The sequence below is a fragment of the Rattus norvegicus genome, chromosome 7, assembly GCF_021556685.1.
Source record: "Rattus norvegicus strain SHRSP/BbbUtx chromosome 7, alternate assembly SHRSP_T2T, whole genome shotgun sequence".
In the NCBI taxonomy this organism is placed as follows: domain Eukaryota; kingdom Metazoa; phylum Chordata; class Mammalia; order Rodentia; family Muridae; genus Rattus; species Rattus norvegicus.
In genome coordinates, this window is record NC_141540.1 from 131340700 (window position 1) to 131366802 (window position 26103).

A 26103-nucleotide genomic window follows, 5' to 3' on the forward strand; every position below is an offset into this window, starting at 1 on the left:
TGCTTAGTGACTGTTCTGCCCATAGAAGACAATAAATGACAGGCTAGGAAGCCCAGCACTCATGCTGGGAGGTCACTCCTCTGGGTCCCAGCAGGAATTTTATTGAAGGTAGTTTTGTCAACGACAGCTTCTAGATATCAAAACTTGAATTATGAGAGTCATGAACATTCATGCATTCAGGGTATACTGGACACAGTGGGAATACTGGACACACTTATAACAAAGGGAATATTGGGTACAGTAAACACATGGGGCATACAAGCCACACCGATACACTCAGTGAATTCCACTTTTCCCTTCTTTATCCCTATTTTTTTCTATCATTGATTAAGATGCTTTCTTATGCAAAAAGATTGTATTTAGGTGAGAGAGAAAGTTTTAACCGACCGTCTCGCATTTGGATACATCTTAGAAGTTATAATTCTAACTAAGATGGGCAAATGCTAGCTACAATCATTTCTGTGTTTCTTCAGTTGAAACTATCATCCCAGGTGGAATCTTGTATCCCATGATGCATAGCTCAAAAGCTACCAATATCCTTGGATACCATGGCCCAGTGACCAGTTGAGTATTCCTCAAAGGACAAACCATTCCCTACTGTGCAGGGTCAAAGGGGAATTTTCTTCTACTCTCCAAGAGCATGGGTGGAGTTAGCTTCGAACCTGAGCTGCCTGTCTTTGCAGAAGACAAATCTTGCAAACCCGCCCTATGGAAAAGAACATCAGAAAAGGTTCTAAAAAGGACTTCTGTGAGTCAGGACTGCTTTGTCACTCACTAGAAGATGCTCTCAGTGTCTCTAAGCCTGGTACTTAGGGAAGCTCTACATTAAAGCCCACACCTTTGCCTACCAACACCCTCTTCCTTTCTGTGCCCACTTCTTTCCTGGATGTCCTGAAACAAGTGAGCGGAAAGCAAGAAATGTTTAAAAGTAAAGAGCCCCTGAAGAAGGAACAAGATGATTCTGTTAAACAAAAGTGACCGGAAGTTCATGAAATGAGGGCTTCACACCATTGTTAGGCAAGGGAGACGATCGGAATGGACACATTGGAGCAATCAGAACAAATGAAATAATTTATTTACACCTCAAAAATGTTGAAATCCTTCAAAGTAATTGTGTGTTAATGTATACATTTAGTGATTACCACCGTCTGACTAATCAAGAAATATTTTACTCTGGGCCAGTCAAATCTAGACTCATGAATCTCTTGTGGGGTTCAGTCTCCATGGGAGATCCTATCTCCTCTCTTCTGCACCCTTGTACATCTCACGCAGTGACTGGGCACTACCATGCCTTACTCAAAGTCACTGTCGTACATACAGCCTTTCCTGCCAACAATAAAGTTCACAATTACACTAATAGTATATTTATAAGTCATGGTGAATTATTTGAGTGCTGGGAGTAATAAAGGAGAACACCAAAGGTCCCAGAGACAAGGGGAGACCATGATACAAAACTGATAAAATATTCAAGACAACCAGAAAGGCAAAGGGTACGTGGGATAATCAGAATGGTAACAGTCTGGACCAGTGGCATTAGGAATACAGGCAGATTCTATCTGTCTGTCTTTCTGTCTATCTATCTATCTACCTACCTTCCCACCTACCTGTCATCTATCTTTATATTTATTTTTATATCTACGTATCATCTATTTATCTACATACCTATCATCTATCTATCTTTATATCTATATATCTATGTATGTATCTATCATTCATCTATTTATCTACATACCTACCTATATCTATCTTTACATCTATCTTTATATCTATCTTTATACCTATGTATATATGTGTCTATCTATCTATCTATCTATCTATCTATCTATCTATCATCTATCTATCTACCTATCATCTATCTATCTAAATATCATCTATTTATCTACCTACCTATCATCTATTTTTCTATCTACTTACCTATCATCTATGTATCTCTATCTTTATCCATCCTGCCTTTCTTTCTTCCCTAAATTTTCCCCACGAACAGAAAAATGGAACTGTAAGTCTCTCATAATATGCAGTTGCTAACATAATATGCTTTCCTTTGCAATGTTAGGCACTAAACTCGGTGCCTCCAGCACACCAAGCAAGAATTCTGACACTGAGCCCAGAGAACAGGTACTCAGGGCTGAGTTTTACTTCCCTTTCTCTGGTGCTTGTGAATCTTCTTCTCAGTTTTCAGTCACCTAAGAGACACACCTCTTCGTGCACCTTTGAGGTTTCTAAGTTTGAGGCATAACTGAGGAGGGAAGAAGACCTTCCCTGAATGTTTATGTCCTGACTGTGAAATAAATTGGAAGAGTAAAAGGGAAACTGCAGATAAACACTGGCTTCTGCCTGTCTCTGCTTCCTGGTCAGCATCACAATCAAGCTGCCTGTACTAATGTGTCATCCGAACTATGACATACAGCTTCCTCTGAACTGGGAGCCAAAATGAACCATTCCTCCCTTAGCTGCTTTCTCAGTTACTTTGTAACACCAATAAGCATGAATCAGTAGAAATCAACAAATCAGAAAGTCATTTGTGTCTATTTTCTGGCTACTTAACACAGATGTACTATGAAGGGATGATCCTGGAAGCCATTTGCTGGCCACTGCTCACCGATGTGCTGTGGATGGGTATCCTTTACACAGTGGTCAGTGTCGGTGGGTTAGAAGAGTATTCTCGGCTCTCTAAGAGATGGGAATTGGAAACTACACTCGATTTTTCATAGTATGGTTTGTCTGTTTATTATGTTTTGAACTGTCTAAAATTAGCATACATCCGTTTTTTACAAGCTATGCACTTACAAGAGAAATTTAAAAAGCCAACCACATGTATTCTTTGTGTGTGTGTGTGTGTGTGTGTGTGTGACTAATGAAGTAATGAATCTTCCTTCATGTATTTTACTTACATAATAAAATACACCACAGTATAGAAAGTAGACTACTTACTACCAATAGAAAGCATTATATGAGACAGCTCAACGAAATAAAACAAGGGGATCAAATGCCTTCAGAAATGCACATGAATGTGTGGCTTGCTTTCCTTGAGCTCTGCAGTCAACCCTTTCTAGTCCTTCTTGTTCCAGCTTTTAAAAACATGAAATTGAGATCTTATTTGAACTAAAATTCTGGAATTTCAGTAAAGTGCTATTTAACTCAATCCTGCAGAACACTGTCATGGTTCAAGGATGGATGTGGTTTCTGTGACACCTGTAGTTTCTAGGTTACAGGGTATAAGTCAGCCTGCCTGGGTTATTTTCCATTTCCTGACACATTGATATAGCTGTTCCTGAAACAGACTGCAATGAGTACCGGGGAGGTCATGAACCCAAAGAGCCAGTATAGGAGGACAAAAGGACAAAAGGTAACAGCAGAGAAGAAAACGTAATAGCTGTCACCTGGCCAAGGTGTTTGGTGCCTGTCAGCAGACAGCAAACAAAACCCCAGGGAAATGGTTGCTAACAGTCAGAGCTAAAGAAGCAGAGTTCAGAGTAGTAGCAAAGTCTGTATATGCATCTCTAGGTTTACTGTCAACAAACCAGAATACTCCATGGGTGAGCTTGTGTGCTTCCTTTCATAGTAAAATTTCCCTTTCACTACTTTATCCCCCAAAATGCAGATCAGAGTAATAATAAATGCCCACTTAGTAGCAAGCAGGGACACTGCCCCAGGTTACTTGCAGCGGAAGAGTGGAGTCAATGAAAATGAGTGTGGGTAAATGGTAAAATGCATTATATTCCTGCAATAATTGTCATGGAGCCCTAAAAATGAATGAATTATATTTTGTGGCATAGAAAAATATGCAAAAACTTAAAGATAACAGGAAAATACATTTGCCACAGTTGCCACATGCATGTCACTGTTAAAGAAGCTCGGATGATTGACACAGTGAACTACTTAAACTTTTTTTTTCCTTAAATTGGAATAACGGAATTCTTATTTTTCAAATAGTTATATCATTTTGCATTTGCAATGAACACCTATTACTGTTAAGTGAAAGAAAATCCAGATAGGTGTGAAAAGGAGAAAGAAAAGGGAAAACGGAACAAAGAATCATGAAATGGTGACTGGTTTTAGGATAAAATTGAATTGAGTACCATGCTGTTGTGCTCGATGAACCATTTCAGAAACAGTTGCTATCAGCGCTGAGCAAGGCTAGCAGTGAGCTGCTTTCCCACAGTTCTTACCAAGTGTTAAGTAACAATGTTGCAGCCTCCATGGTCAAGGGTGGGCAGAAGACACTTTCGTTCTAGTTTGATTATTTGGAAAAATGTTTGTGGGAAATAAAAGCCTATTGTGAATATCATAAAATTTGCTTCCTAAGTCTGATGAACATCTAGCACCCTTGAAGGAAAGCATTATGAATTATTTTGTTACATATATTTCAGCATAAAAGAAAGACCATTAGTAGCAGTAAAGAACTTATTTTATACTAGGAGAAACACCGGGACTTGACTAAATAAGATATTGTCATCTTTTGTTATTAAAGAGTATTTATAGGTACCAATAGGCTGGCATGATTGTTCTCAATGATTTAAACAAGGCATTAACCTTTTAAAATACTTTTGAAATTCATAATCATTAATTATTTTGATATACAAGGCAAGCACTATATTATATTACACAGAGTATCTTGAATACAAGTTACACATTTCTTTCTGTGCCCCCTCCCAGGTTTCCTTCCATGAATGTCCAGACCCTATTAATCCCCAAAATTTGCCTCTGTGGAACAAGGACTCATTTATTGCTGACAATTAAAACTGTTGCCTGTCTGTGGATCTGGTTCCACTAACTGGGTTACCTGGTCTGGCCCCAGTGACAAAGGATGTGCGTAGCCCTGCACTTGATGTGCCAGGGTGGGAATATCCAGGAGGGGGCTCCACCCTCTCAGAGGAGAAGGGAAAGAAGGGTAGGGGATGGAAGATGGCAGAACAGGTTGTGTGAGGGGGGAGGGTGGGAAGAGGGGGCACTGACTGGGATGTAAAGTGAATAAATAAATAAATGGAGAAAAGTTGGCACCATGCTTTCTTTGGTCAGGGACTTAAAATTGTCAATAGTACTTTACAATAGTGATTTAGTGTCAAATCCTTGGCCTTAAAAGCATGAAGTATATACCTAGGAAAGCCATTGGGAGACAGAAGTACAGTACTAGGCTAGCATGCCATGGGGAGAAGTGAGCCTTCTGGCATTAGTCATCATGCTGCATGTGCTCCCTTATAGTCCTCTGAGATTGATGAATCCCACTGGGGTAGAGATAGGTTTGATAGGAAGCCCGCTTACACTTCCCAGCATAACTAATCTGTCTACTCACCTATTCGAATATTTCAAAATAGTAAGGGAAAAAAATATGTTCAGTACTGTGCTTCAGCCTCTGAGTGGATAGAATAAAAATGCCTTTTTATGGGGCATCCATGTATTCAGGGAAATCTACACAGTCCAGACTGCAAAGTCCTTAAAAATCATGTTTTTAATGTCATGTTTTAGTAGAACTTACAAGTCAAAACGAAGATTCTCTCTTTCTTCAAAGAAATAATCCAGAATAAACTTTCTTACAAAATCAGGATTCAAAGTATTATCAATCACTTCAGTTCTTCCAAACTATAGACAGAAACAGAAGAGGCACAAAGGTTAAAAACAAACCTTCCATGGTGACTTCAAAGTGTAGCATTCAGTATCGATATTCCTTTAAACGATGAGCAATCAATACCCAGGTGATTTGATCAACTACAGCTCCAGAGAGAAGTGCTTAAGATCAGACCACCGTTCAAACTCCCTCAGGAAAACAAACATGAACTTGAGTTCATTCTAAACTCAGCTACAGGTTGCAATACATCACCCTCCCTTCTAACTTGAAAGACAAAGCCCTTTCTAACCTAAAAAATCCATGTATGCAGCATATTCATTTTTTAAAATAAAACACTTTTTAAAAAGTCAAACAGATAATATGTATTCTTAATTAGAGGGCCAAATATTCATAGTTCTCATCCTCAACTTTTATAGGAACTGGCCCTTCGCACAATAAAGTCTATTAGTCATGTTTTCAGCAGAAGTTTCTTCTAATTATTCCATACTTACGGTATAATTTCATCCAGATGGACACATTATAATGACATATACCAGTCCTGTATGCTTCTTAAAAATGGATAGTACTTCAGCTTAGTAAAACATGTTTCTCTATTTTGAGGGAGTGGAAATCAGGGAACAGAAGTGCACACTGGGCCTCTCTCCTTTACATGTGAGGAAAGTCACTAGATGATGCTCCGAAAGTCAGCACAAACACACAGGACACAGTGCTTTAATCCTCAGCTAATATTCTTCACCTCCAGTTGCCAGTTTGGTGAGGGGATTTTAACCTTAGCTGTGAAGTCGTCAGTCAATCAAGCAGGCGGGCTGTCTCGCTGGAGAACCTATTCTAACTAAAGTTCCAGGAAGTAATATCTTTTTAATAAGAAAATGGAGAACCAAGCTTACCTATTCAATGTGAAGGCCAGGGGCTGCTTTAACCTTTATGTGTAAATGATTATATAAGATACTTATAATATGTGTGCGATATGGCCAACTAATCACTCCTTCGCAAAGAAATAATTTGCCACTGAACAATACATTATTATGGACCAATACCACTTGGACAAACTAACCCTACAATTAGCATCTGTATACAAAGTGTGTCGCTACAAAAGACTTATACAGTTAGTTCTTCAGCTTGTGAAATCATTTTGAAAGGTTCTAGAAAATTTAGGAGGTGAACCTAGTAGACAAATTGAGTCACTAGAGTTGGGGTTTTGAGGATATTTATTCCTAGTCCCTTCTTTTTTTTCCTGTGTCCCTTTTATCTGCTTGCTGGCTACCATGTAAACTTCTTGCTTCACATGACTTCCCACTATAATGTACAGAATACCAAAGAAACACATTCCTCCTTAGGTTGCTTCTATAGGGAATTTTGGACACAATGATGATGTCAGAGAACTAGGCTCTTGCTGTGACTAAGCCTTATATACCATGCTTAGATCTTTAGAACTATCTGGTGTGTGGGAGAAACATGAAAGTTTGGAGATGTATGTTAAAAAGACTCTAGAACATCAGTCTAACCTGTGTGTCACAGGGGTCCTCTTAGACCATCAGAAATATCAGATATTTACACTACAATTCATAACAGTAGCAGAATTAAGGTTGTAAGGTAACACCAGAAATGATTTTAAGGTTGGAACTCACCACAACTTGGGGAACTATATTAAAGGGTTGCAGTATTAGGAAGGGTGAGCACCACTGCAGGAGAGTATTGTAAACAGATTAGTGGGTGGTTCTGGTGGGAACTCAGAAGACCAGGACAATGATCAGAATGTGGACAGTAAACATTGCTGTCTGGCATGGAACTCATGGAGATCTGCTGCTCAGAAGGTTATAGACACATGTCAGAACTACACTGGGCATTGGATGAGAGGCCATTCCTGCTGTATTCTAAGGAAAAACAATCTATGTTTCTGCAATAAATGAGACTGAATTTTAAAATAACAAGCTAATTGATTTGGTGGATAAAATTCCAAGACAGCATAAATTTTGTCAGGAGCCATCAAGGAGAAGCTAAAAATTAGCAGGTGATCTTCCTGAGAGGGTCCGCCTTGGATTAAAATCTATGACGGATTTGCTCCTGCATTCAAGGCCCAGGAGAATTTCATTTTAGGAAAGATTTCTGCTATTAATATATTTTTCCTATTATAATTAAATATATATAATAATCACTAGGTATTAGCCCACCCTTTTGAGCAGATCTCTTCAGAGCAATGAAGAATGCAGTGATGCTATATAGGCAAACAGATGATTTCTTAATTCTTACTGATGATCCTATAAGAATTCCTAAAATTAGAGTAATTACTAAGCTATTTTATAATAGGACGTCTATTAAATCTTTTCTGACAATCAAAACTGCAATCAGAACTCTGCCAGTCTTCAAGTGTCATGAGTTATTTGCTTCTGAGATAGCAAGCAGGTATCTACTACTCAGAGCATATTGCAAGAGGTTGCAAAACCATTAACCAAAGGTCATAAAAAGGGAACTAATGGTTTACTATAGGTGCAAGGACAGAAGATAAAATATTGACTGGGTTTATCTATACAAACTTCAATAATTACTTAATTACAAAGTGATGGTTTTTAACTCTCCATGAACATATAGCTAGTGACATATGATAAATGTTTAGCCAGATAATTACTCCTAATAGATATGCATGTAAACATTCTCTGTTGTAGACTTCTTCTTCAATTTATGATTTGAATTTATGTGTAAACTTGTGGTGAACTTTTTATCATGTGATGATGTATTCTGAAAGATGTGTAAGTGCTGAAGACAAAGAGAAGAGAGACACCTTATCTCCTTTTTCTTACGAAGGTCTTTCACCCCTTCTCTTAGAGAACGTTTTAGCCAGGACTCAATAACTTTTTAGACAGAACTGAACTCAAGAAAAACTTAGAAGAAAGGCATTGGGAGTAATGGTATTGAGAATAAGGGTTTCATAGTGACATAGAGCAGGAGGAAGAAGCAAAATTAGAAGAAGAGAGCAGAGAGAACTTTTTAGAGAGAACTTTTTGAAGGAGAACTTTTGTAGAAAGTCTTTGTAGAACTGAAGAACTTAGAAATAAAGGCTAAAACCACTTTTCAAGGTGTCTTTTTTCCCCCAACTTAGACTAGCAGGCTGTGAGTTAGAAACATGCAGTTCCTGCATACATAGAACAAAGGCTTATTCCCCTCCTGTTTTATGATGAGGTACTAAACAGTTTCTAGACTCAGAGCTAGCCCTGACAGGCAGGTCATCTCCAGAAGCAAAGTGGTTTAGATTTAAGATAGGTATATGTTTTATTATTATACAATAACTCTAAATATCTGGTAAGACCAAGTCTTATCCTACAGATGCTCTTCTTCCCCCTCCACTGTCACAAGAGGAGTCAACAAGAAAGAGGAATCACAGGGGCTGGACTTCCGGCCACATTTGTGCTATAGCATGGGTTCTGATGGCTATTTGAAGCCAGATTTATAGTGAAAGTCAAGAGTGAAAAATGTCCACGCAAATAGATTTGGGAAGGCCCCTTATCAGAAAAGAAGCAAGCTAGAAGCAAAGGTCATGCTAATGAGACACACACCACTGAAAAGAAGTCAAGTATCCAGGAATGGTGGAGCACACCTTTAATCCCAGCACCCAAGAGGCAGAGACCAGTGGATTTCTGTGAGTTCCATGCTGGCCATAGTGATCCCTGCCTCAAAAAGTAAAAAACAAAACTAACAAAAGCTCTAAACAAACAAAAAAGAAAGCCATGCACTTTCTGTGAGCCCCCACAGGGATGTTGCTATAAGACCATCTCAGAAACTGGCCAGAAGTCACTCACTGGAGGATATACAGTCATAAGTTCACTTCAAACAAGTTTGCTTGAGAAGAGAGAATCCATAGGGTACACTGTTCATACACGGCCACCTGTGGATGATCCCCGTGTTCAGGTGCACACACACACACACACACACACACACACACACACACACACACACACACACTCAGAAGCACCTGAAGCCATGGTCCAAGGGAGTCCGGACCATCACAGTTTCCAGTTACTGGGGCTAAAAGAGCTTCTAAGCTGAAGTGGGAAGCCTTGAGCTGGCAAAGCACTACACTCAAAGAGAACTCCGCCATTCTCCATGATTCCCAATACCCATCCCTTGTTTGAACTTCAACCCAAATCTGTACTGAGAACACTGGAAAATAAGAATGAATTATCTTAGCAGAGATTCCATGGGATCATCAGCCCACAATTCCTCAATTCATTAGCCACAAACATTCTTACTATTTCTTGTTTATAGCAGTGAGGGCTGATATACTATGCTATTTCTACTGAAAATGAATGAGCAGCTATTAAAATTCTGCCTTTAACTAGTCATGTATAAATCATGACTGTGTCTGTCTCTGTACTTCTTCAAACAAATTGCCCTGACATTGCCATGGCCTTCAAGATGCTAAATTCAGTGTGAGTTTGGGACCCTGGCCTCACAAGGTCCCTGGGTCTATCTGACATAGCTGATGATTCTATTCTTTATCCTTCCTGAAGCATGCTTTTTCGCTTTCTGACTTCATGGTTGACTACATTTTTCTCTAGGGTCCTCGGGTATTCAATTCCTTCTTTACAGAGCATACTTCTATTTTCTGACCTCCTAATAGGCATGCTTTGACTGGGGCGGGGGGTGTCATTTGGGCTTTTTTCTATTCACATGTGTCCTCTCTAAAACTGGTGAGGATGTAAGGCCCCTAATGTTTCCACCTCTGAACATGGGATTAAGGCTTATCACTTGCCCACCTCCACCTTCTGCCATGTGAGAACCCTCAAAGGAGAGCCTCCCTAAAAGGTACAGGTAAAGAACAACCTTGTGGGTGAAAATTAATTTCGGTACTTCATAAATTACACCCCCTGGTACTCTTTCATAGCATTACAAAACAGACTAAGGCTATACATTTGACTTTACAAATCACCTACTTAATGGTAACTTCTAAGTCTATGTGACCAGACCAGAGTCACCTTAGTAAAGGCTTGTGCACACAGCTGTGAAGTCATGCATATATCTGTTTTCTTGAGTTACATACACATCTAATAGTCTTACAGGCCCTTCAAAATTATCATCCAATAATAAACATTACCCCATTTCCCCTCTCTAATCCTGGCACTTTGGCCTACTTCTTACTAAAAAGTGATTGTATACTGTGCTATATGCTAACCATATAGGTAAGTTACCTATATGAACAACTTCCTTTTTACCCTACCAATGCCTCTTCATCACTGCTTTCTAAATTATCAATTTTTACTTCAAAACATATGGCCACAATGGCCCACTTGATAATTTCATATTACAAATTTAAGTCAAGATTTCTGTCTTATAATGGATGAATTCAAGGGTTTTCAACTCTGTCTCTCCTATTTTCACTATAAATTCCACAACCAGAGACATATTGAAATAATGTAAATATTATGCCTTTTCAGAAGACTAAAAGAGAACACATCGGACAAACTCTTTTCAGTCTATAGGACTTGGCGCCTCTAAAAGAAAATTAATATATTTTTAGATTTATTTTATTTCTCTAATCTGTGTCTGATCACTTTGGTATGATTCTTTTCCATTTATTTTCTTACTTTCATGAAATTTTCATTTTTCTTAATAGTTCGATGAAATTCCACTGTGTGTATTGACCATATTTTCATTATCCATTCATCAACTGATGGGTATCTGGACTGGTTTCATTTCTTTGCTATTGTAATAGAGGATTAATGAACACTGAAGAGCAAGACACCTATGTAGGAGGATACAGAGCCCTCTAAGTATGTTGCAGATGGTTCTCATAACAGACCTATTTTTACATTTTGGAGAAACCTACTTATTAATTTCCAGAAGTTCTATATCAGTTTATCCTCCCACCAATAAAAACAAGGACTCATTTTTCCCATATTTTTGCCAGCATTATAATTGCCATCCAGATCTGCACCCAGATCTGAACTGAACCCGTCAAACAGCTCCCTGCACCCAAATCCCATAGGGGAGGGGAAAGAGCTAGACCCTTAGAAGTGCGGACACTCCTGAAAAATCAGAGGAGACTACCCTCTGCCCACATTCCCGACTCAAGAGGAAAATTCCTAGGGCCCTCTGTGCCCCCTGTATACAGGACCTAGAAGCAGTAGGGGCAGGACCCTTTGGGTGCTACCCTTGCAGAGAGCTGAAAGCCAACCACTGGGAGCAACTACATGCCTGAGAGCTGAGGTAAGGCCAACTTTTCCTCTCCAAGTGACCTGCATGGTGGACTCAGGACATGCAAAGGCAGAAGTTCTCTGGGACCAGGCACTTCCAGTTTCTGGCTGTGGCAGGAACTTTTCTGATCCTGGCTCACAACTCCCTGCTTCCAAATCCCGTGAGAGAGAAAGAGCTGAACATCCAGAAGTGTGGGCAATCCTGAGACTGCCGGGCAGGACAGACTGCCACTTCTGCCCACCTTTGCCCACATCCCTGGCCCAAGAGAAAACTGCATAGTGACTCTGGACACAGGAATAGATGAGCAGTCAGCTACAGGAGCCCCGCAGTCTAGGTCTGTGCCCAGATCTGAACTGAACCCTACAAACAGCTCCCTGCACTCAAATCCTGTGGGGGTTGGGGGAAGCTAGACACTCAGAAGTGTGGACACTCCTCAAAAAATCAGAGGAGACTACTACTACTACAATCACTATTACTTAATATCTCTCAACATCAATGGACTCAATTCCCCATTAAAAAAATACAGATTAACAGACTGGATATGTAAAGAGGACCCAGCATTTTGCTGCCTACAGGAAACACACCTCAAAGACAAAGACAGACACTACCTCAGAGTCAAAGGCTGGAAAACCACTTTCCAAACAAATGATCTGAAGAAGCAAGCTGGAGTAGCCATTCTAATATTGAATAAAATTGGCTTTCAACCAAAAGTCCTCAAAAAAGATAAGGAAGGACAATTCATATTCATCAAAGGAAAAATCCACCAAGATGGACTCTCAATCTTAAATATCTATGTTCCAAAACAAGGGCACCTGCATACATAAAAGAAACCTTACTAAAGCTCAAAGCACACATTGCACCTCACACACTAATAGTAGGAGATTTCAATACCCCACTCTCATCAATGGAAAGATCATGGAAACAGAAATTAAACAGAGACGTAGAGGGACAAAGATAGAAATAATCCCATGCATCCTATCAGATCACCATGGACTAAGGCTGGTCTTCAATAACAACAATAAGGAAAGAACGCCTACATATACATGGAAGTTGAACAATGCTCTACTCAATGATAACTTGGTCAAGGAAGAAATAAAGAAAGAAATTAAAGACTTCTTAGAATTTAATGAAAATGAAGGTACAACATACCCAAACTTATGGGACACAATGAAAACTGTCCTAAGAGGAAAACTCATAGCTCTGAGTGCCTGCAGAAAGAAACAGGAGAGAACATACATCAGCAGCTTGACAGCACACCTAAAAGTTCTAGAACAAAAAGAAGCAAATAAACCCAAGAGGAGTAGAAGGCAGGAACTAGTCAAACTCAGGGCTGAAATCAACCAAGTGGAAACAAAAAGGACTACACAAAGAATCAACAGAATGAAAAGCTGAATCCTTGAGAAAAATCAACAATATAGATAAACCCTTAGCCAGACTAACCAGAGGTCACAGAGAGTGTGTCCAAATTAACAAAGTCAGAAATGAAAAGGGAGACATAACAACAGAATCTGAGGAAATTCAAAAAATATCATTAGATCCTACTATAAAAGCCTATACTCAACAAAACTTGAAAATCTGTTAGAAATGGACAACTTTCTAGACAAATACCAGGTACCAAAGTTAAATCAGGAACAGATAAACTATCTAAACAACCCCATAACTCCTAAAGAAATAGAAGCAGTCATTGAATGTCTCCCAACCGTGTGAACCAACAATGGGTTCCACCTCCAGACCTGCCATAGAGTGGGTTTGTGGCACAATTTCCTGTCCAACTGTTCTGGTCCCAAAGCCATGAGATTCAGCTATGACCCAGTTTTATATCAGTGTCGGGGGCAAAGGACTATCCTCATCATCCTTCCCTAACCTCAGGCTGTTGTGGTTATCGTCAAGAGGGTTAACAGCAGCAGAGTTCTAGATTAACCTTAAATGTCTAATGAGACACACTCACATTCTGTCCTATATTGCTCCTAGCTGCAGCTCGGGCTAAGGTACACCGCTGAGACTAGAGGTTCTTACAGCTATGGAACTAGGGTATGACCCACTTTGGTGTCTGCTCTGGAAGACAAAAGCCAGGCTTTTCCATGCCACCTCAAACTTGCAAGGCAGAGTAAAAGCAAGGCTACTCACTCACTGTAGGCCAGGGTAACAGGGTAGGCTTTTACCCAGGAACCTATGACAGGCCACAGAAACCTAAAATTGGGTAGAGCCATTCACAGGCCAATGTCCATAGTTGGGACCTTTGGAAGAGGACCAGCATCAAGGAAAGATGTCACTTTAGTCCATCAGACTTTTCTTTTTGCCACATTTTGTGGCAGCAGTATCTTGGGTCAGAAATCTACCTCAGCACAGAATAGGCCTTGGTCAGACTTGATACTGCATAGTACTTAGTGAGCAGGCTATGGTACAGTTTGCTGACTTAAGTTTATGGATTTAAGTGTGACATACAATTCTGCAGCTGGTGATCCATGGTGATCATGTCACTATCTGGACAATTAAAAGTCTTAACTGCAGGCCTGAAATTTTATAAGGCATGGGGTCTATACTCTAGACCCAACAAGAGACTCATAGAGTCAGATTACCCTTTTTAGATTTTATCCTAATAAACTAATACGTAGTGAACAACAGCCAACCACAGATCTAGAGCAAACCTGAGCTTAGGTCACTTTCTAGTGCTGAAACAATCATCACCCAGACTAGCAGGAACACTGGAGACAGAATTTGAAGAATCTCTGAAAAAATGAGCAGAAAGAGAAATGCTTGTGTTTCTAGAAAAACAAGAACAGATAATGCCTGACTACAATGACTAGAATAAATCCTTCACTCTTTGATGTGCAGAAAATGCACCCCACACCAAGAATCAGAAAATTTCAGGGAAATCATGATGTCACCTGATGTCACCTAACAGTTAAAATAAGATGAAAGAAATCAATGAAATAATATCTATAAGGAGAAAAGTTAGGAGAATTGAATCAGCGGTTTTAAGGAAACTCAGTGTGGTTCAAGGTGAAACAAAGAAATGATTCGACCCACTAACAAAGAAACTTAGGGAGAGGGAAGAAAGTTAAAGAAAAAAATCTACAAAATTATTGAACTGAGGTGCAGAGGGAGTGAAAGTAAACTGTAACAGAAAGATATCGCTAGCACAGATTAAACAGAGAGAGAATTAGTGAATTCAAAGGCAGGCTATTTGAAAACACACAGAGAGTGTCACAAAGTAGATACTCTGGTAACAGGCTTCAGAGAGACAGAAGCTCGGGAAAAGAGAAGGAGGGTTTTTCAAAGCAATGTTAACAGAACTCTTTGCAAACCAGAGAGAAATGCAAATATCCAGGTTACAGGAGGTCAGAGGTTGTCATATTTAACTTGGACAAACCTACCGCAAAGCATATTCTAATCAACCACTCAAATGTAAAATAGGAGTATTCCCAAGGCATTAAAATAAAGAACAGGTAGGCCTGCCCTAACTCCTGAATGCCCATAGCATGAGAGAGACACATGAAAATAATGAGAAAAAAAAATTAACCACAACCAAAAAGACTAGCAGGGATATCCTTTAGAAATACAGGACAGGAAGCAAAAGCTGAGATCACATACTTCCGTAAGGCCCATCCTAAAAACAATTGGAGGGAATTATCCAAATCGAGAGAGATGCTAACAAGTGAGGACATGTGAGAAACTACATCCATCCAGACTCTGCTGTCATGAACGGGGTGATAGACCTTCTCAAGCTCCACGTACTGAAGACAAGGGGTTCAGTCTGTGGCACTGTTGGGAACCTTACAGAAGGAGGGTAAGTCTGAGAGCATGACCATGAATGAAGTATTGGGACCAACACTGTTTCTCTTTCTTGCTACAGTGAGGTGAACAGGCTTCGTGTGCCATACATTCCCATCTAATGTACCACGGGACCCCATCCAATGTATCATGTGGTCTTACCCAACATACCATGCGACATAACAAAACAAGGTCAAAGGACCACAGAATGAAACCTGAGAAATCATATGCTAATAAAACACAGAGTTGGTGTATTCTCCGTGCTGACAGGAAGCCAACACAAAATTTAAAATACTTCTGTCAGTATATAAGACAGCAAAACAAATAGTGTGACATATATAATTACAAATTCCTTCAAAATTTGGAGTACATCTTTCCAGGCTTTAAAGGTTTCTGTAGAATAATCAGGTGTAATGCCTTCATAAGTGACTTGCCCTTTCACCCTTGCAACTTTTAATACTCTGTTTTTATTATATGTTTTTAATGTTTTAACTAGAATTTCATTGATAATTTCTTTTCTGGTCTTGTGTATGTGGTCTGTAGACTTCTTATACTTAGATGGGGAATCTCAGTTTCTGGGTGATTTTTCTGATGATAAAGGCTTTTTTTTTAATGATGCCCAAGAATAAGTCTCCTATATTCCATCTATCTATCTATCTATCTATCTATCTATCTATCTATCTATCTATCTATCTATCTATCCATCCATCCACCCACCCACCCACCCACCCACCCACCCACCCACCCACCCACCCATCTATCTATCTATCTATCTATCTATCTATCTATCTATCTATCTATCTATCTATCTATCTATCTATGTGTGTGTTTTAATGTTTCGCTGAAATTTACTATGCGCTATAATTTCTCTACTTTGTCTTTAATCCCTGGCTCTCTGTTTTTGGCACGGTCCAGTCTGTTGGCATGTCTTTCCACTAAAGTTTTTAATTGGCTTGCTGAGTTTTTCATTTCAGTTTGGGTAGTTATTAATCCTTTTTAATTTTATGTCTTGGAGTAACTTCCTTACACCACCGATATTCTTAGCCTTTGTCTTCTTTGAGTTAGTTGATCACAATTCTAATCATTTTCTTGAGTTCATTTTTATATATTCTTCCAGTCGCGTTCATTAGGGGCCATTATTATGAGTTTGGTAGGTTTTGGAGGAGATGGTATCTTGTTTTTTCATGGTGTTTTTATTTCTGCATTGGATTTGTGCATCATGAGTCAGTACGTTGGTTGAGTTTTTCTTTTTTGTCTTTTTGTTGTCTCTTTCGGCAGAGGTATTTACAGAATTCAGGATGAGGTGGATTTGTGGTAGAGTTGGGACCTTGACTTCCTCTTTTTTCCCCCCTGGGTTTTGGGGAATGCATCCACTTCAGGTCTTCTGTTTCTCTCCTAGTCTGGTATAGACTAAGCAATTAGTAGGTTCTGGATGGCTCTGGCGTGAGCAGTCATTGTTGTACTACTCTACCTCCTGTGGTACTCAGCTGCAAGGACCATGTGACCATTGAATTCTCTGTCCTTCAGATGTGTGACAGCTCTGGGCGTTATTTCCTAAGCTGATTGTGTGTGAGAGTGTGTGTGTGTGTGTGTGTGTGTGTGTGTGTGTGTGTGTGTGTGTAATTTGTTCTATAGGTTCTGTTTCTCTAGAGAACCCAGAGTTATACAAGTACCAATGAAACATAACAAAGTCTGATATTTATGCTACGAAGCGAGCAGTAACAAGAACCATAGTATCATTACAGGATTTCAAGGGTACAAGCAAAGAAGCACATGTGTCTCGTGGCAGAAATCCTATTTGTGAAGTTAAGAAAGCTGAGCTGTGAAGAATCCCCCAGTGATTTCTAAGTAGGTGTTATGCATTCATGATTCACCGTGGAGATGAGTAAATGTTGAACTACTAATTGGGCATGAAAGAAAGCCCACCAGAGACAACTCCAACGACGTTAATCTTTTTAAGCAACAATATTTGAAATTTATAAACAGCTGCAGCTGTGTGCTCCCCTCGCATTGAAACATATGGACTCCATAATTGACTTTAAATGTTTAAGAGTAATTCACAAATGGATTCATTTTAAAGAGCTAAACTCTAACTCACAGAAGTTAACGGTGTTTTCCAAGTCTCTATTGGCATGCAACAATCTGGGGGATTCCTTCACTAAGTCCATTACCTTGTTTTTTGCATTTTCATAATTTATGACAACTTTTATTCTTTACAGCTCTGAGAGTACTAAGAGATACATTATTTCATGAGTTTTCCATAATGCATCATCACTAGATAAGAGATACTGAAGAAAATATAATTACACTAGTGTCAGATACAATTTAAAATCAGGGTTTGGACTACAAAGGGTTTTAAGATGATCTTGTATTTATCTAAACTATGTTGCTTCTCATTTAATCATTTTGCCAGGTCATCTCTGCAATCTAAATGCTATGCATCTCAGAACATGAACTCATAGTAAGCTAATGCTTTTGATAAATCACCCTTAATTTAGACAGACGAACAACTCTAGTGGAGTAAAGTTGGTATCTAAGTCAGTAAATTTGGTTATAGAAACAAATTAAAGTTGCTGAGAAAACTAAGTATCCCATACACTTCCTCAGGCACACATACTCCATTTTCATACTGTAACTGCCACACCAGCTACACCGTTAGTGCTCACTACACGCTGGCGAGATTAATAAGTGATTAAGCTTTTGTGAAGTTATTAAAAGTGCCCATATTTTCTAAGTCTGATCTGAAATAGCTAGATAAATACTTCTCACCCTGATAAAACAATGTTCAGCACTTAATGTTCTCGGAAGAATTGATACAGTTACTAGAAGTTTTGTTTTGAAGCCCCTAACAATGTGAATCCACAAACGCACAAGAATATTAGTGCCGAAAACAAGCTTTTCCTGCTGAGCCAGCACAGCCCTCATTGGAGGTTTCCCGCCATAGACATCCACGGTGACTCTGCACTGTTGCTAGGAACTCAGTCTCATGTGACAAACTCTAATGTTGTAAAGGTCTTCCTTAGAGTGCCCCACTCTACTGCTTTATACCCACTTCTGGATAAAAATATTTTAAGAATCTGAGGACAGTCATTGTGACTATCTAGCTTCCACACAGTTTTCAGAGTAACAGGGGCTAGCTCTAACATCAGGACAGAGGCCTCACACACATACCTGCCCCTCTGGGTACTAAAGCATGGACAGCAAAAAGGAACATTTTGGAATTTGCTCCCAGGGGACTAAAGAGCAATAGTATTAGGCCCAATCACCACAAATTGCCTAACGACAATCGCTTTTTACTTATAAAAATGGCAATTCTATGCAGTTCGATGTAAATGCATCCTTTTTCTTCATAAGCACTGCGCATGCCTGAGTGTAGCTTCCCCTTGCGTCGGCTGTTAGCAGCTGTGTAACACCACATTTACAGATTGAATCTGAAGCCAAGTAAACCCCTTCATATGCTCTCCTATCATATGCTCGGCAAGTACCAGGAACAGAATTTTACAGTGTTGAACGTTATTACCTGCTGCTGGGCAGTGTTTTGTTTTGTTTTGTTTTGTTTTGTTTTGTTTTGTTTTGTTTTGTTTGAAGAAAAGTTGTCTTCCCTCTTATCATCCCGGTGTATCCTTAAGTGTACGGTACTTATATGCCAGCTATTGCTGCTAGCAACTAATATTTCATTGCTCGAACAACAGTAGGAGCTGAAATCATCTTTTCTCCTGTTACACATGCATGCGTAGTCAGCAAGAAACCAGGCGCTTCGTTACCCTGGGAAATGTGAGGATACACTTACCTTCCTTGAGCTGAGGAATCTGCCCTCCTTAAGAATCGTCATGGGGATTAAGTATCAAATGGGGTGTGTTTTGTTGTTCAGTTCTTTAGTTGCTAAGGGCTAAGTTATGCTTGTCTCCTGCATCTGCATTTCCTCTTATGCTAATGCCCCTCTCTCTCTCTCTCTCTCTCTCTCTCTCTCTCTCTCTCTCTCTCTCTCTCTCACTTGTTAATACTGTCAGCTCTTTTGTGGAGTTTACCTGTTGGATACCTTATCCCCTCATCCCCTACAGCAGGGCTGACTAGAGGGCTTTGAAGACGTAATGCTGTGTGCTGTTCTCCTAAGGACCTAATGGCTCTTGCAGGGGAGCAGCCTCCTGAGAAGAGAAAGCGGGTTACTGAGATAAGGACGCTTTTGTGAGCTCATCCCAGCCCCATCCTGGCCCAGTCTTCTTTCTACCACTGAATGATGAGATAAAGCTTCGAAGACATGGTCCCCTCGACATCTGTACTAAATTTCACAGCTTCCAAAGTGGGAAGAAATAAATACTTTTCTCATAATCTATCCAAACATCGGTGTTCTTTTATAGAAAAACAAGCAAGCTAAGACGTCCACTGCCTCTCAGTCTTCACCCACGGCTTCTTCCCATCCAGGATAGCGCCGGGTCCTGCTTGCTTATCACATTGCCCTTTGAATGTGGTTTCCTGTAACCACCATTTTCAGTTCTCTCAGTGACAAACAAGAGAGCAGCAGAATGTTCTATTGTGCCTCAGCATTTTATCTTAGTAATATGCTACCTAAACAGTAAGCCTCAGCTTCATATATATATATATATATATATATATATATATATATATATATATGTGTGTGTGTGTGTGTGTGTGTGTGTGTGTGTGTGTGTGTGTATGACTTTGGGTTTTGTTATTTTTGTTTCTTTAGATTTAAGCTTCAAAATTAATTACACCATACCCCCAATGACATGAAATGTCTTTACCTTTATAAAATCAGAAGGTAATAGCTTGAATTGGATATTAACTGTATTCACCAGAGTAGTCTAATAGCAACAGTTTCAGACAGCCATGGTTCAAAGCACCATTCTAAATACTTTGTAACCGAGTATCACTGGTCAAGGTGCTTATCCATTTGTCCTTCTGCTCCCTAGACCAGTGATTACAATAGCCCATTCTTAAGTTTGTTGTAAAAACTAAATTACTCGATAAATGAGACTGGCTTAAAACAGTTGTTATCCATTCTTGTGGTAAAAGAGCCTGCAAACTATATTTTTAAAAAATCACTTCACTAATTGTGTGATGATAAAAAGAAAAACCTAAGACTGATTTTAACCAAACAAAACTTGAAGTTCAGTTTATTAACAGACAACAAGAACACTGCAGTGCAGCTCTGAACATTTTACTCCATTGTTTCTCAGATTCCCCTGATGTAATAAATTTTCTGACTGTCATCATTCTGCAGTTGCACTGGCTAAGTGCCTGGTTCTGTATTTACCACGGTTCCTTTATTAGTTATTGAAGCATACTACTCTTCAGCCCTGTGTGGCATTTATGGTCTGTCAAGAGTTGTCTACTGCATAAGCAGGATAAGAAAAAGAGGAACTGAGAGTCAGGGGATTGCAAAGGTATTTAAGAAAATCAAATTCAAAACCAAATAAAAGAACAAACAAGAGGGAGGGGGCAGACTTGAAAGAACATTCCAACAGGGAAAATAAGAGCTGACCCATGATGGGGGAGATGGCTCACTGGGTAAAAGAACTCGATTTGTAAGGAAAAGGATCCTAGTACAAGTCCTCAGAAAGGGCTGGATAGATGGCTCAGGGGTTAAGAGCACTGGCTGCTCTTCCAAAGGTCCTGAGTTCAAATCCCAGTGTTCATGTGGCAGCTCATAACTATCTGTAACTCTAGTTCTGGGGATCCTACACCCTCATACAGATATAACAGGCAAAACACCAACAAACATGAAATAAAGATAATTAATAAATTTTAAAAGAAAAGGAAGCACAGGAGAAAAGCAAACCAAGGCCATGGGCCTGTAACCCCAGAACTAGGGAGCAAAGACGTAAGGCCCCAGGGGCTCACTGGCCAACAAGCTTAGGCAAGTTAGCGAATTCTGACTCAGTCAGATCTACAAGGAAATATACTTGATGGCTTCCTCATACACAGGCACATATTCCTATACACACACACACACACACACACACACACACACACACACACACACACACACAGAGAGAGAGAGAGAGAGAGAGAGAGAGAGAGAGAGAGAGAGGATGTGAATAGAAAAGGTAGCAAAGCAGTACGTTGTTGCTCTGTTTGTGAAAGAGAATGATGACTCTCGATGACTGATTAGGTAATGAGGATATGAAAAGAAGTCGGAACAATCGAAAAAAAGCAATTATCTATATATTTATAGAAACTATAATGCAAGCATGGGGAAATGGCAATGACTTGACATTTAGATAGGATTGGTTTTGAGGTAAATATGAAAGACCCATACGAACCTATGTGGCCATTCCCACTCCCCACCATGAAGGCACTGGAAGGATGCTGTTGAAGGCACTGCAGACTGTCGCCTTCTCCTAACCTTCTCTTGATTCCTAGAACTGAGGCGAACCCCTCTGAATCACTATGCATTTCTTAGATACCGCTTCAGCCAAGGAAGTCATGGACTCAGATCTTTGCAACTGTCAAACTAAACTTGCACTGCTACATTTCTCAGATGTGTACTTGTCACGGTAACAGAACACCGGCTGATACAAAACATCGGCACCAGGAAGCTGAGTGGTCTTGGTGGCTGTTGTATGCCAACATGATGCAGTCCTGTAGAATTTACAGGAAACAGAAGAGTCAGGTGGAATAAAGCCTGAAATTCTGTAAGCGTTGCTGAACGCAGCAAGGAACATGGACTACTGGTAACAGTCTGCCATGGGATTTCAAACAAAAACCAGAACTCCACGAGGAAACAGACCAAAGGCCTTGCTTCTTATACCCTGCCAACCAATTTGAGGCCTTTTTTGCCGTGTTGTGAGACTTTTTGGTCCTTTGAACTTGGAGATAATGGATTTGTTTGTCTGACAAAGAAAATGTCAAGACAACAAAGGACTCGGTTCTCAGCATGAGCATCATTGGCTGCTTTTAGTCAGATTTAAGGAAAGAATCGGGATCAAAGAAAAGAAGGCAGCAAGGCTGGGGAATGCTACAATGAGGCTAGACAGAGGGGCATGTACAGTTCAGTTAAGTCAGAACTGCAGAGACAAAAAGGAGCCACATTCCAGGCATCCACAAGAGGATGGACACACTGTGAGCACCTCAGCTTCCACTAATCGAAGCTCCAGAGGGAAGAACTGCCAGTTTGGTTTGAACACTTAGGTCAGAGGAGAGGCTGTTGGGTGTTCTATGCACCCAGGACCTACGCAAGAATCATTTCCCCAAGTTTAGCCATCCATGACAAGCTCATTGTCCCTAGCTGGGATGAGGTAGCTTAAGCCGTAAGTAAACTTCAGTGCCTACTACAATTCTGGCTTTTATAGGTAGGCAGACTATAAGACTAGATAGAAAGGGAGTCACGACTGTTCCCATGCAGATTCAAAGGAATACCTGGCCGACCCACTCTGATTCCCAGAAAGGAGAATGCAAGCACAAATGCCTCCTTGGGAACGCTGTGGGCAACAAGCAGAGCCAGCTGAAGGGGCTGGTCATACGGGCCACAATCAAGAAGACCATAGAGTAAGGGTTACAGCAGCCCTTCAAGTCCGCATCTGGTGACAGTGTGCTAGAAGGCCACACATGAGAACTATTCCCTGCTGAGTTTCATTCTTGCTTTGATCTAACTCCTTTCTGTGGCCTGAGTTCTCTCTATGTCTGTTACGGGACTGTTTCTGGTATGTGTGTGACTCTTGTCTTTCTAGGGCTCACCCTTCAGATCACCACTGTCACAGTCTTTCAAGCAACACTGAAATACTTGAGGTTTCATGACTCTTAAGGGTGGAGTGAATGTGCATTCTGAGACAGCCATGAAATTTGGAAGGATGGCGGCTGAATACTCCAAGTTTGTTATTACCCAAAGCCCAAAGAGTCGATTTCAGAAGTGTTACTATGAGAGGATGTGAAGCCTGGGGAGAGATTCTGAAGTCCCCGGGGATGTCACTTTTGATGGGCACTAGCCCCAGGCCCTCCCTTCTCTCATTAGCTTCCTGGCATTGGAGGAACACCATCTCCCACAATGTGTTTCCTCAACCAAGGGAGGAGAACTAACCAAGCATAGACTAGACTTCTAAAACTAAACCCCAGGAAAGCTATTTTACTTTATAAAACAACCCAAGCTGTGTTGGGTATGTGCTATAGTAATGAAAAACTCACTGAAACACACATGAGCGAAACCGCCACTCAACATCACATTGGGCTGTCCCTCCTTACCAATGGTTACAGGGTTGTTTTTAGCCCAGTCCAGCATAGGATACATTGGTCATCTCTTAACCGTCTACCTCACCATCGAGGCACTTAATAAAGTGATTAATGAGAAGCATTCTACACCAGCAAGGACAAGAACAGCACCAGGGAAGGCTAGCCACACACTGTGACCCCATTGAAAGGATCTGTTGCCTTTCTGAGACAAGCAGCAGAGCCTGGGGAAGTGAGAGGCCCCACTCTCGGCTGCTGCCCTCTCCTTCAAATGCGTGCATTCTCTGGAAAATACGATAATTGGATTCTTCATCTGCTTTGCTTTTGTTCGTTTAACAATGCATATCTGCGCGAGGAAAGTGAGTCTCTGTTTTATTCCCAAACAAGTCACTTTGTAACAAAATGTCAATACATAAAAGGCAGGTGATATTTGCCAATAAGTACCTCCACTTAAGATCCTTTGGTCTGACATTTTATAAAAACTCAACCATTGGCTTCTAAAAGTGAGATTAATTCCTCAGACATAAGGCACAGAAGGAGTCAAGTCAACTGGATAAGTCTCGGGGCTGGAAGACTACATGAGAAGCTCACGAGTGCAATCTAGTAAAACCAAACATGAACAAATCCAATCTTTGGGTTGAGGAACACTCAAAATAACTTAAAACAACCAGGGAAACATCTCTGCACTATAACCCATGCTGGATCTTCTGCACAGTGACTTTTGAAAACATGGTTTCTCTTACCTCTCTCCATTCTTTGTTTCCAACTGCTTGTGTATATAAGACACAAACTACAAAAGATGACAAAGACACACACATATGTAAGCATTTAGTAGGAATGTACATGACTTCTATTTCAACTTCTAAAGAATGCACTTAAGAAAAAAAGAACAAGCGAGCTTAATTCCAGAGCTTAAAATCACCAGAGTTTAATATGACCATTTTATAGCATACAGAGAATAGTACCATTGGTAGATAATGCCTTTATATCCCACTATAGATGTATACATTTTAAAACCATACCTCATAATTTTAAATATTGGTATTTTAGTACATGTGTAGACTGCTTTTAAAATACTTAAATTGCTCAGGGCAACCTCGGAATTGACAACCTGAGGCAAAGGTACTCTGCACTTACATCAGTGAATCGTCGGCCCTGTTTGTAAACAGGAAAGGTGTTCAATTAATAGATAAAGTCTAAGAAGTAAGATTAAAGACTTTACACAATGATTATGGGTTGAAGAGAATCTTATCACTTGTCAAATGAGGTGCAAAGAAGTTTTACCACAAATCACAATGTCTTTCCTCAGTTAAAAAAAAAAACAAAAAAAAAAAAAAACAAAAAAAAAAACCGGAAGTAGTAAATTTGACATGACGTTTGCAAGATTTAAGTAAATACACAGAACACTTCACTTACTTGGATCAGACTTAGAAAATGTATCTCTATCAAGAAGATTTCTGTGAAATAAAACAGAGAACGCTAGTTAAGCCCCAAACCAAACACTTAGATGTATATAACTTCAGAAAATATACATAGGCCAGCACATACATGGAACTAGATGTGAACTTCCTACCCCTTTGCTTATTCAGTTGGTCATCCGTGGACTCATTTCCTTGACCTGCATTACAGTTGAGCAATGATCTGACTCCCCACCCTGTGAAACCACAATGTCTGTACCGATGTCGCTACTTCAGGTTTCCTTTGAACTCATGGTTGAGACCCTGCAGGTGCTTGAACCAACTTCCCAAAGTGAGAGTCAGTTACTAAGACAAACACAGCAAATCAGAACTTGGGGCCACATGGACACATGTAACAGCACGCAGTAAAAAGCTCCTTCTATGGACAGGAATTTTTGTCAGCTCTAAAGGGTTGTGGTAAACGACTTTCTAATCCAGTGATTTATTACTGATAAGCACATAGATCTTGTTTAAGCAGTCTTTCTAGTAGGAGGATAGAAAAGACTGGGCAAAGCTAACACAACTACTGACTTAGATTTGTGCCTGTATTTTCACATCTATCACGGAATAATGTGAAATCCGAAAATGGGCATCGGGCTATTCTGTTATCTTCAACAGCAACAATGCAATCATATTTACTGCATTATATATCGTATAATCCTGGATTATCATTAGAAAATTAAGTTTCGGTGCCAGGAGATGGCTCAGTCAGTAAGTGCTTACTACACAAACCTGAAGACCTGAGGTCAGGGCCCCATCACACATGTCAAAAGCCAGGTAGTGCAGCATGTGCCTATACACCCAACCAGGGGAACAAAGATAGGTAGGTGCTTGAAGCTCAACAGCCAGGCAATTTTGCAAAATTGGCAAGCTTGTGATTCTGTGAAAGACCCTGTCTCAAAAAGTAAGGTGAAGAAAAATGGAGGAAAATGT

The 26103-nt window shown here is 40.0% G+C and overlaps 1 protein-coding gene across 4 annotated transcripts in view; it reads right to left on the bottom strand.

Annotated features, from left to right (window-relative positions):
- Positions 1 to 26103, bottom strand: part of Cpne8 (copine 8) — a 174024-nt gene that overhangs the window by 118471 nt on the left and 29450 nt on the right. For 2 of the 4 annotated variants that reach the window (XM_087558324.1, NM_001108750.1), the window contains 3 exon segments: positions 25130 to 25170; positions 24457 to 24503; positions 5477 to 5580 (listed from right to left, as the gene is read on the bottom strand). Coding sequence is in view for 1 of the 4 variants with exons in the window: in NM_001108750.1 (NP_001102220.1) it covers positions 5477 to 5580; positions 24457 to 24503; positions 25130 to 25170 (192 nt within the window). In the remaining 3 variants the exon portion in view is untranslated. 4 annotated transcript variants of the gene reach the window in all.